Source organism: Rhinopithecus roxellana, chromosome 9 (assembly GCF_007565055.1).
Source record: "Rhinopithecus roxellana isolate Shanxi Qingling chromosome 9, ASM756505v1, whole genome shotgun sequence".
NCBI classification, from domain to species: Eukaryota; Metazoa; Chordata; class Mammalia; order Primates; family Cercopithecidae; genus Rhinopithecus; species Rhinopithecus roxellana.
Window position 1 is genome coordinate 117,718,054 of NC_044557.1, and position 12,084 is coordinate 117,730,137.

Genomic DNA, 12,084 nt, shown 5'->3' on the forward strand with positions numbered 1-12,084 from the left:
GCTAGGACTACAGGTGTGCACCACCATGTCCGGCTAATTTTCTTATGTTTTGTAGAGATGGGGGTCTCACTGTGTTGCAGAGATTGGTCTTGAACTCCTGGGCTTGAGAGATCCTTCTGACTCAGCATCCCAAAGTGCTAGTATTATAGGCATGTACCATAGCACCTGGCCTTGACAAAGTCTTAAATGCAAAATACAGTATTGTTAAGTATAGCCACAATGTTGTAGTACAGATCTTTACAACTTACTCATCTTGAGTAACTGAAACTTTGTATCCGTTGAATAGCAGCCCTCCATTTTCCCTACCCTACAATCCCTGGCAACCACCACTTCACTCTGATGTTTTAGCAGTTGTAGAAGTGTTAAACTGTTCTGCACAGGTTCACTTTTCACCTGCCAAGACTGATCTACCTTTAGCATATCACTAAGTTGTAACGAGAAAACAACATGTGCATTTAAAATTAGAGGTTAGGGCCTAACAACATGTATATCACTAGGTCTAAAAGTAAGCCAGCAAGATTAGATGTGCTGAGTATCTGATCCATAAGAACAGTGAAAAGCAAAGTAGATCCAAAACAGTGATCTGAAGTAAAAGATGCCTGGTAGAGAAGACAGGAGAGAGAGACACTTCATGAAAGTTTGTGCTGATCAACAAAAAATATTAGCTTTGAAATGAAATTAGTTTGGGATAAAGATGAAAATCTTGAAGCCTTTTAACATAATTTATAATATTATATCTAAAAGTAATGCAAAAAATGCAACCTTATTTAGTAGCCCTACTTATTTTTTAAGTAGGGGCATTTAAAAAAAAGAACTCTAGAAGTACTAAGTTGAACCACATGATGTCACCATTTTTTTTTTTTTTTTTGTACATTAAAAAGTTTGAACAATGGAAATTTCATTATGGCTCCACCAAAAAAAAAAAAAAAAAAAAAAGGGAGGTTCATTAATTCAATGCCAATAACAAAAACTTGAAGACATGCTAACATTTTGTGGTTTCAAAAGAGCGTTTACTTCTGTGGAAGAGTGTTATTGAAGCAGAAACAGGATTTTTAACATTCTATGCTAAATTTATGCTTCAAGTCTTACAAAGCTGTGGCTAGTCAGTACCCACTTAAATAAGACTAAAAATAAAATTTTCCATTTATAAACACACCTTTTTCTTTTTGTCTCACCTATAATATCCTTCCCTAATAGAACTTTATTCCCCATAGATTTCTCCATCCCTCTTGCTGGATCCCTGAAACCAGCTATTAATGGTAAAACTTCAAGCACATAGTCCTTCTGTGCCCACACATACACCCCACTTGTCAATCTATTATTCACCGGTTTTCTCCTACTCACTCCAGCCCTTCTCTACTGCTCTTCTTTCTTCCAACCTTGGCACATTGAGAGTCCCATCTGTCCATGTCAGGTTGTCAGGTTCTCTCCACCCCTTTCCTTTTAATACACCAGTGACCTAATCTCTTCTGCATAGAATGTGGCGATTCTCGTAGGTCTCTTTGCCTTTCCCATATAGCTGTTGTTTTAAACAATGCATGCCAGATTTTGTCATGTTATTTTCCACTTTTGCCATATGTAGATTTGGTGGCTGTCTCAAAACCAATTTTACCTATAAGATTTCATAAACAGAATCTGAATTGTATAAGCTAGGCTTAGTGTACCTACCTCCAATGTAAATATTAGAATAAAGGTACACATCTATACTAAGTATGTGTCTACGTGGATTGCTATTTTCTTTTGGCACACAAAACACAATGTTTTCTATGGCAGCATTTCAGAGGTCCTTCTTAAAACAAGGAAAAAAAGAAAAGAAAACAGCAACTTCCCGGGCTCAGGAAGATGAGCACAGGGTCTCAGTGAACTCCCTCACGCTGTTTAATATGAGGGAAGTAATTTAGAATGGGAAGGGGAGCTCAAAGTGCCTTCAACATTTTTTTGACGATGGGAAGTTTCAGAACAGTGCAGGTACATTTCTGACTTTGACTCTACTGAGGGGTAATCATTTTCCACCTTTGATGTTTTAGCAGTTGTAGAATGCATTTAGCAATGTCACCGGCAGACAAACATATTTGATACTTCATTTTTCTGACCAACCCGGCAAAACCAACCACCCTGCATTTACTTACCTTGAATTTGCTATTTCCACTTTGGTTCTCGCCATGGCAGCTGCCCTTTGGGCGCCTTCAATTGCTCTGTCCACCTTCTCCCTAGTTTTTGTATGTCTTATTGGTATAAGCTGCTTCCTTATCCCACGGACCAGAATATTATTTTTGTATTTTCCCTCTTCTTTGGAGCCGTCAGGAAACACGGTACAGCCATATCCATGCCTCTTGTTATTTGCCCACTCCCCTTCATACTTCATGCCATTGGAGCGCTCGCTAACGCCGAAGCCGTTGCGCTTGTCGTTCTTCCACTCACCCATGTAGGTTTCCGTGGTGGTGGCGTCCACGTGGTCTTCCACCGGGCAAAAATCACAATCTACATCGCCGAAGCTGATCGTGGAGTTGGCATCACTGGAACTAATTCTGCTCATGGCCGCGTCGCTGCGGACAGAGCTGCGCTTGCTGGAGATGGAAGACTTTGATTCGGATTTGCGAAGTTTCATGCTTCCGAGAAGTGAGCCCCTCCGGAAAAGGCCGCCCTTCTTCTTGCCCGCTAGCTCAGCGTCTGCGTGGAAGTTGAGCACAAAACCACCGCGCGTACCAGCCGGGCTGTCGGCGGCGGCCGCGGCGTCGTGGAGCACGCTGCCATTGCTCTGCTCGCTGCGCAGCGAGGCCAGGGAGGTGCGCAGCGGCGAGCGTATCACCGTGGCCATGCCGTAGGGCACGCTCTGGCGCACTCCGTAGCCATGCCGCATACCTCCGGCCCACTGGCCCTGGTAGGTACCTTGGAGAGAACGCAAGAAAGCACTGTGAGTCGGCGGCAGAAGCTGCGCAATCACCTGCACCATCCAGCGCACACTGGCGCAGGCCTGCCCAAGGTCAAATCTGACCATTTCCAAGTCAACCCTGGAGGATACTTTGCATCCACTTGTGAATCCCCGCCCTGTAATTTTAGGTGTAAGGTTTTAATGTCATTGTACAGAATTTTCCAGTAGTCAGACAATTTTTGCTTTTCATTAAAAAATTTATGCAAGTATTTCAGAGGAAAACCACTACCTTCTAATACAAAAAGTGAACACTGGAAAACAACATTCTCCTCTGAAATTAATGCATCAAAAATTCCTCTTAGAAAGGAGGCAAGGAAACAGGAGAATATGAAATGAATTCTATTTGTACATTTTATTCTAATATTACTAATTTAGCTGGAAAACTCTAAAAAATGACTTTTAGGTCTATGTCAGTATAACATTCCAAAAAGCACACAGGCTTAAATCTGAATACTTGGGACACAGTCATCAAATGAACGTCTTAAATTTTCTGCTACATTCAGCATCTCTTTTTTTAGTGTAGAGAAAACTGTTGAATATTCAGGATTATCATTTGAATTTGGGTGAATCTTTTTGAGCTAAGAGTGATTTGACAACCACAATGTATATTATGAATACAGTGAACTATTATGAAAAAAATGAGCAATTTAACATTTTTGTGCTTCTAAGTGAAAAGGTCAAAGCTTTGTGCCATGTCATTTGCCAAATCTCTGCATCCTCTATGGATTTCCCTAGCTGCCACTGCATTGTAAATCACACCACAGACTAGAAGCACCCTGAGGGCAGGAATTACTTCATACGAGAACACAAAATTCTCATGTGTCCTGTGGTCTGTGTTTGTGGACAGAGGGTGTTTGATGACTATGTTGACTGTAAAAAGCTATGGTGGCTAAAAGGTATACCCTTTACCCTTGGAGAAACTGATGTAAGGCCAGATGAAATCTTTTACTGTTACCATTTTGGACTTCATCTCAGAGAAAAGGTATATTTGACACTATCTATTACAATGTTGATACCAGATCACTCTGTCAACAAATATTATGCTTTTTCAGGATAATCTGTCATCTAAAGCATTTGTAGTGAATTTTTTGCTACTAAATAAATAACCAAAGACATTAAAAAATAACCTGGTACAGGTTTTAAAATAATCTTAGGAGGAAATGAATGTTAAATTAGGGAATTTAGAAGTTTCTTTTTAAAATCAAGGCCATTTCCTTTAATTAAGGGTAAATTTTAATTTACAGTATCCCTCAAAAGAAGCTATCTGGAAAATTTTAAATGTAATTACTTCTGTGTTATTCATAACAATTCACAATGTCATAGAAAACAAATAATGATTAGTCTGTCTTGACCTCTTTCCATTTCTGATTATATAGGTCTACCCTGCAGTCACTTTGCATTTTATATTGCCATGTACAGATTTCTATTGCATGGCATATATTCATTTTTAAAACACTGAGCAAAAATGCTAGTGGTTTTATATAACTGTGTTGAACAATGGCTGGTTATTTCATTGCACTTAAAAGTTAAAACCATAACAACTCCCACGTCAACAGTTTTGACCAATTTCAAGACTACCTTCTCTTTTTGTTCATACTGACATAGGTGACATAGGCAATAGTAGATATACAATGAAATACTAAGTGGGTCTGGTACTCTAACTGTCATATTCTGGGTAGATGTGAAGTCTTAACCTGACATCTATGAACTTCTGAGGAGGTGGGTGGCTCATAGTTTTCTCCAAAAGATTAACCCAAGAGGATAAGATAGTCATGTAAAACATTTCAGGCTAAGAAGATTCCTGTTGAATATTGGCCATCTCCAAATACCACCATCTCAACAGGAATGGGAATGGAATTCTTAGGAAATTTTGATTTTGACTTTTCCTTTGCCGAGACACGGTAAAATTTAAATTCTAGGATGAAAGTTTCACAATCTGGCTTGAACATACTAAAATAAACCACCTTATTTTTAATATTTTGTTGGTTAAAAGAAAGCTGTAATCATATCCTCCTAACTTTTGTCTAGAGTGACAAGTTAATTTTGCTAGAACAATCTGGAGACATGCTGTTTGATATCAATAAGTATCTACACTTTTAAAATACAACCATACCATCTTGGTAAATGTTTAACACTGATGGAAAATTAACAGCTAGTTTCCTTAAACTGTTATCTTCAAAAATAAGACTAGTACAGTATTTAGAATTTCCAAAAAAGTATGGCTTGAAAATCCAAGCTGTTTAAGGCAACAGCAATAATTAGAAAGTTTAAGTCTCTGCTTAACTGTCAAACAGGGAAGGGGGGACAAGAGCATTGGCCACATTCCTCTCCCATTTTGTTAAATCACAGTATATGAAAGAATTCCTCCACAGAATTGCTAGAAACCAATTTACAGTCAAACTGTTAGCAGTTCATCTGAAATTTAAAATAGGTTTAGTTTAGTCAATGAACCTAGAAAAAAAAAAAGGGCTTATTTCTTTATGAAGCAGGTGGGTTCCAACTTCTCCCTGCTGCTCAAATAAAGTTCTAATTAGTTCCTCTTGATTCCTAAAATGTAGATGCATATTTCACAAGTATAAAAATTACTTTTACCAGTTTTAAACTGTGTTCATTTGGGAGCTAATTTTTAAGATTTAGTCATTTTAACTACACAATCTTGTAGTGGAAGGCATCCAGTTTAGGAGTTTCAGTCAAATTTGCACTGCACTATGCCAAACTTCAGTTTATATGCTCCGAATGGGTATGTGCAAGTATGCATCTAGTTAACAAAACATTATGTTTTCCCAGAAATTTTCAATAGTTTTACGGGAAGTGAAAAAACAAAGTACAGATCAGAATTAGCACAAAAAATTCTGGGCACCTAGACTTGGATTTCATGAGTATGAGACTAACGTATTGTTAATATTCAGGGGGTTTCTATTTCAGCAACACATCATACACAAATCACTAATAAAATAAGTGATACTTCTCACATGGAATTACTGCTTCCTTCCTCCTCCAGTTTAATGTCACCACAAAAAAACACGGAATCAGATTTTCCCTGAATCTGATACAGGGTGTACAGGGATGGACATGTGGCAATGGGGAGAGTGGAGACAAAAACAAGCTAACTCCTTAGTGAGAACAGCAGAAAACAAGCTAATTTTTTAGTGATATTCCTATTTTGGCCAAAACCTTTGTATGAAATAAGTTATAGCAATACACTTGCTTTAGACTCCCCTTTTATGATTGAGGACTTTCTAATGAATAAAGTTACATATGAGACAGCAGAAAATCCATTAGCACAGAGTAGACATTCAGCCGTGATTTTTAAGGTTTTTCTTCCGAACTGTAGCATATTAGATTTTTTTTTGGTAGAAGAAGAAAACCACAGTACCACCTAGCATGATGCCAAGTTCTAAGCTTTTTTTTTTTTTTTTAAGTTTATTTTAAAACTGAAGGCAGATTATTCATAAAATCATTCTGGAGACTTATTTGGGCTTCCACGACATGTACACAGACAACCTCTACTGTGCTATATATATTTTGATTACTAGGTATAATGAATACTCTAAACCAAGAGAGTGTGTTTAATGAATAGCATCTTTAAAAGGAGACTATTTTCAACTTTCCAAAACTGAAGAGAACCATCCCTGCCCTTCTTAAAAGATTATAAAACAATGCACACATTTAAAAAAGTAAATTTTGCCTTCTACTTTTGAACATGGAATTTAGTTATACAATAGAGCTGGGGCCTCCAACAAAATCCAGTTACCAACTAACATTTATAGCGCTGTCAACCAGGTACTTTATGCCAATTCAGAACATTTAAGGGTCCTAATTAACTACTGTGAAACTCGGTACTCAGCCCCACAGAAAAGTATTAGAGGACGTTTTTTTCTTTTAATCCATGAGAACCATATGCTTAATTTATACTGTAGGATGAAAAGATGTCCTTTTTAGCAAGTTCTACCATTCTGCCATTTTGCATTTGAAACATGGCCCAAGTGTTCTGACTAAGTGAAGTGTACAAATTGTGTAAGCTTTTATATAAGCAATGGTATAAATGGGGTTGCAGTGGGCTGGAGAAACTTTCAATTACATCCCTTTAATATCCTCCAACTCTGAGCTGCTTAATTCCAAAAAGTGATGTCGCCTCCCACAACCCTTTTCAACTAAATATGATGATGTTTATCAGGAAATGCACTTTGCTAAAGCATAAGCTATTCATGAATATCTTTCTCAGCGTATTACACAAGGAGATTCATCAAGTTTTGACACCTGTTTAAGTAATGTATACTTTTCCTAATAAAAGAGGAACTTCTGTCCTGGTATATACACAATCCCTTTGGCAAATATTGTTAAGTCTTAAAAGAAGGGTGATCTTTGTTCACAGCCAGGCATACTGCTTAGGTCATACATAATGCAAATTTTTGTTTCAGTATTGCCATTCTCAGGAGTAAAGTAGCTGGTAACTTAGCAGCTATAGGAACACACCTGCCAATTGTATTTTTTTCAATGTAGACCTCATTGCCCATTTCTAAAGTATCTTCCTAGTAATTTGTCCAAGATCTCCAGGTCAGCAAAGACTGCTACTCTTTTAAGACCAATATTTTAAGGAATGGAATGAAAACTAGGAACTCACACACTCTGAACTCCACCTGCATCAAGTGGCCTTTCTGCTCCCATAACTCGGACGTTTCCAAATGCACCCCCAATTAAGGTACAATTCCCTAACATTCTAGTTACGGGGTTCTGGCTTCTATCTTTAGGCTACTAGAGGACCAGAAGCGAAATACGACTCCACGTGAAACCAATCCGGGGAGCGGTCAGCACGGACCTCCAGCCTCACCCGCTCAGGGTGTTCGCTCTAACTCCACGGGAGTGGCGATTTCAAACCCAGCCGGGAGAGGGAGGGATCAGGAACGTAATGTGACGGGCTCAAGTGACAGCGTCCTCTCTCCAGCCCAACCCTCCCGGGCGGCGCTCCCTCCCGGTGGCAGCGCAGCGCTGGCGCCGGCCAGGTACATTCACGCCTAGCTCCCCTGAGTGTGGACACACGGTCCGCTCCAAGAACGGGGTCAGATCCAGCCCTTGCGCCCCAGTCCGGCCCCAGCGCCTCCTCTGGGGAGAGCTGGCGCGGGCGGGAGGCGCCCCCAGGTGTTTTGGCGGGTTTCCGGACACGTGCGCCCGGCGTCCTCCCCACTTCCCCACAGCCAGGGCAGAGCCCACCGCACCAGCTCGCGGAGAAGCCGAGCCGCCCGCTACGCCGCTCACCTCCGTCCCCGTAGGTCTCCACGCCGTACCCGTCTTGCAGCCCGTTACTCCAGGTACCCTCGTAGCGAGCGGGGGTGCAGAGGCTCTGCCGGACCCCGTAGCGCCCCTTGAAACCATGTGACCACTCCCCCCGGTACATCCACTTGCCCTTCGTCTCCACCCCCAGCCCGTGCCGCTTGCCCTGCGCCCAGTAGCCCTGGTAGGTATTGCCGCTGGGCCAGGTGTAGCCTCCGACCACCTCGAAGCCGTGCGACCAGGAGCCCGAGTACTCGCCCTGGCCTTTGGGCCCCGTGCAGATGCCATGCCCGTGCGCCTTGCCCTCCTCCCAGCCGCCGCAGTAGGTGCCGCCATCGTCGAAGTCGAACCTTCCGCCCGTCATTCGGGGGGCAGCCCCGGCGCGCTCCCCGCAGGGGCACGGACGCGGGCAGTGCTGGGCACGGCAGGGTGTAGCTCGGGGGTGGGGGCCCGGCGGGCGAGCTCACGACAACGCCCTGGGCAGCTCGCGCCGCCGCTCGGCTCCAGTCCGACGCCGCCCCCGTCCTCCCTCCTCTTTTGCCGCCGCCACCGCCGCCTTCCTCCTCCTCCTCCTCCTTCGCCGCAGCCGCCCCGGCCAGCGCCGCGCGCGAGAGGACAGCCCAGGCTCCCGAGCGGACCTTCAGCTGCTCCCGCCCGCCCACGTGAGCCGGGCGCCGCCCCGCGCCCGCCCCTCGTCCCCTCCCCGGGCGCCAAGGCCCGGCCCCGCGGCGCTCCCGCCCCACCGGGCCCTGCCCCCAGCCCCGGGAGCCGCCGCTTCCCCGGCGGGCGGGCGGGCGCGCGCGCGCGGGGACCGGCTGGCGCTCATGTGTTCGCGCAGTGGGATGCCGGTGGGAGGGCGAGTGTACCCGGGGACGCTCGAGAATCCCTGCCTGGAGATGAAGGCGCGGCTGCCTGTGTGGGGGCTGCTCGCGGGCGCTGGAGCCTCCGGTGTTTGTGTTTGGGGTTTTTCAATGTGGTTAAGCTCCTGTGAGTGCGGCCACTTGTGTGTTGAGGGAAAACTCATTGTGTGCGTGTTTGTCTGCATGGGGTTTGTAGTTGCATTGTTTCCAGCGTTCCAACTTGTGTACTGTTGCATTTGTCATGCTCAGCTGTCATCGTGAATTGATATCTCCTAGATATATGTATGCATGTGATGTAAATCTGCGGCAGCCTAGATATAATTGTGCAGTGTTCTTTTACACCTACCCGTTTCAAAGCACACGTGTTTGCATTTATTTAATGAAGACACTGAGGGTGAGCAGTACAGTTTGAAAAAGCACGGAATATATTGGTTAGTTTTTTATTAATAGTGGTGAAGAGGATTTTTAAATCGGCCTTTGAAGCGGTACAGGATATTCCTTTTACATTAAAGCCTGCTCCCTCTCCTGTCTCGTTTGTGCTTCTTAACAACCTTAGAGATTCTTGAGTTTGGAGCTGTGTGCCCAACAGGTAGACGGCTCGGTCTGTGTATATTGTGTAAGTGTCTGGAATGCACACCTCTCCACTGGTATCCACTGTTTGAGAAAGTAAACAGAAGTTTGCAAAGAGGAATATGGTAAGTAAAACACTGCTCTACACTTGCAAAGGAACTGTGACCTACAAAACCAGGGACAGATGTCAGCTGATCTACTTTCTAGCTACAACACTGCTTTGTCGAATTCACTTTAGACAACTCTTCTAAACTTTTAAACCTCGATTTCACCATCTTCCGAATGGGAATGACAAGATTTGCTTTTCTCTTTCTATATTAGGTAATAACTGAGTATATTGTGGCTTCAATGCCAAACCAAAAATTAGAGATTTGGTAATAGGCAAGTTGAATCAGCACTGTCTCTGGTGAGAAAAAGCATTATTCTTCACCTCACCCTCAAAATACCCATGGGAGACACTTCTCCCGCGTTCACAGCCTAGGGTCTCAGGTTGGCCTCTCAAGGAAACTGATTTGAAGTGTATTCCTGTTATTTCTTAGACTGAGAGGCCTTTGGATGACTATGTGAGCATCAGAAGCTGCCAAAGGTTCTCTCACTAAGTATTTGATAATCAGATACGGATATAAGGACAGGTGTCAGGAAGACAGCCTGGGAAAAAGTAGACTAAACTGCACAGAAAAGGAACTCAAATTGACCTTGATTGCCTCTCTCTAAGGATGAGAGCCGACTTTTCCTGCTTATCTGGCTGAAAAACTGAAAGAAAAATCTCAGTTTATGCGGAACCAAATCACCAAAGAGAATTAGGAGCCCTCATCCATGGCACTGCTGGCAGAGTTGCCAGGAATAGTGCTTACCCTAGTGGCCTGAAATAATTATGCATCTCTCGAAGCATCTTGTCCTGGACTGGGGATTGATTTAGGCTGCTGGGAAGATGAGGGCCAGGGCTTTGTGGCTGAGCCATAATTCCACTTCCCTGTTAGGGGATACACCAGAATCAGGAGCTAATGTAGAAAGATGTGTTCCCATTTATTTTGAGGTTCTGTATGATATGAGAAAAGGTGTGGTTGGTCAAGCCAATATTTTGAATGGGGGAGTCTCCTTCTAAACTAGATATCGTCACAGAGTAGTCTTTGTCCCTTAACCTCTTTTTGTTGTTGTTGTTGGACCCACCCGGTGTGTTAGGACCCATATATGTTCTTTAAGGTGATAAATTTGGGAAACCTTTATGTATTTATTTATTACTCTTTCTAATTAGTTGTCATGTAAATGAGGGATTTTCTGGAACATACAGCATGAAATAAGTTTCTGGCTTCTGTGATGGATATCTAGTCCATTTGTGGTGGGAGGTGCACATACATCTGGTTTGAATATGGAGATTTGGGGAGGAAAAAAGACATGGCCATTTATTGCTTACTCTTTTCCTGTGGCTATCCCTAATAGATGCCTTGCAAAGAACTTTAATTAAAAGTGAGACTTTACCACCAGATATCTGTGATTAAATTTTAACAAATCTTAATCCTAGCCTAGCTCTGATGTTGACTTTCTTTATGAAAGAAAGTTAATATTTTTGGTAAATTACTAAGCAATTTTTGGCAAATAACCATATAGGCCATGCTTCCATTTACCAGCTGCCATCACAATGGAATGTTTCCCCAGTCACGAAGACGTATGTGTTCATGTAAGTGTTCAGGGTCAATGGTAATGGTTGGAGAAGACTGGGAGAGAGAACTAGGAAGAGGAAGAGGTGCTGAGAGTGATGGCGTAGCAGATAGTAGACGGTGGAATAATGTTGCAGTTTAATAGTCAGGGTTAATGTCCTTATTTTCCCTCTCCCTCTGAACCTTTGCCCTGGATAAGGGGGGTTGAATTTAGCTTTAAGAAGGGATTAGTAAGAAGAGAATGTGAATGTTGGTTTGACAGGTGGAGTGGGAGAGGCCATGAAAATCCAGGGGCCAGCAACTGCCCTAGCAGTTTGTTTTCCTCCATGTTGAAAACCTAGTTACTATGTATTTCCATTCTAAAAAATTTTATAACATATTGTAAGCTATTTTGAGTGTGACTGTGACCAGTTAACAACATATTAGTAAGATGTTTTGCTGGGATTTAATGATGTCTTTTAAAAAATGAAGGTGCATTTAAAAATTTATTGGTGACTTCATTTTATTTACATATTAGATTAATAATTGGTTGGATGAGGTGACTCTTGCCTGTAATCCCAGCACTTTGGGAGGCTGAGGCAGGAGGATCATTTAAGCCCAAGAGTTTGAGACCAGCCTGGGCAAAATAGGAAGACCCCTATCTCTAAAAAAAAAAAAAAAAGAGAAAAGAAAGAAAAAAGACTGATTATTGAGAGTTGTTAATAAAAACTTTACAAATGACTAAAAGCTAATCTGTAGGTGTTTATCGTCTAAAGACCATGATTCAAAGTGTGTAGAAAAGCACATACAATTA

The 12,084-nt window shown here is 42.6% G+C and overlaps 1 protein-coding gene across 5 annotated transcripts in view; it reads right to left on the reverse strand.

The window, feature by feature from the left end:
- The window catches only part of JPH1 (junctophilin 1), an 82,417-nt gene extending 73,605 nt beyond the window's left edge, over positions 1-8,812 (reverse strand). For 3 of the 5 annotated variants that reach the window (XM_010366006.2, XM_010366005.2, XM_030937993.1), the window contains exons 1-2: positions 8,189-8,809; positions 2,130-2,889 (exon numbers count right to left, since the gene is read on the reverse strand). In XM_010366006.2, the coding sequence (XP_010364308.1) occupies positions 2,130-2,889; positions 8,189-8,567 (1,139 nt within the window). In that variant the 5' untranslated portion in view covers positions 8,568-8,809. Of the gene's footprint in view, positions 1-2,129; positions 2,890-8,188 lie in introns of all 5 variants that reach the window. The other 2 variants (XM_010366004.2, XM_010366002.2) reach the window with 1 other exon arrangement.
- Positions 8,813-12,084: the final 3,272 nt, after the last annotated feature.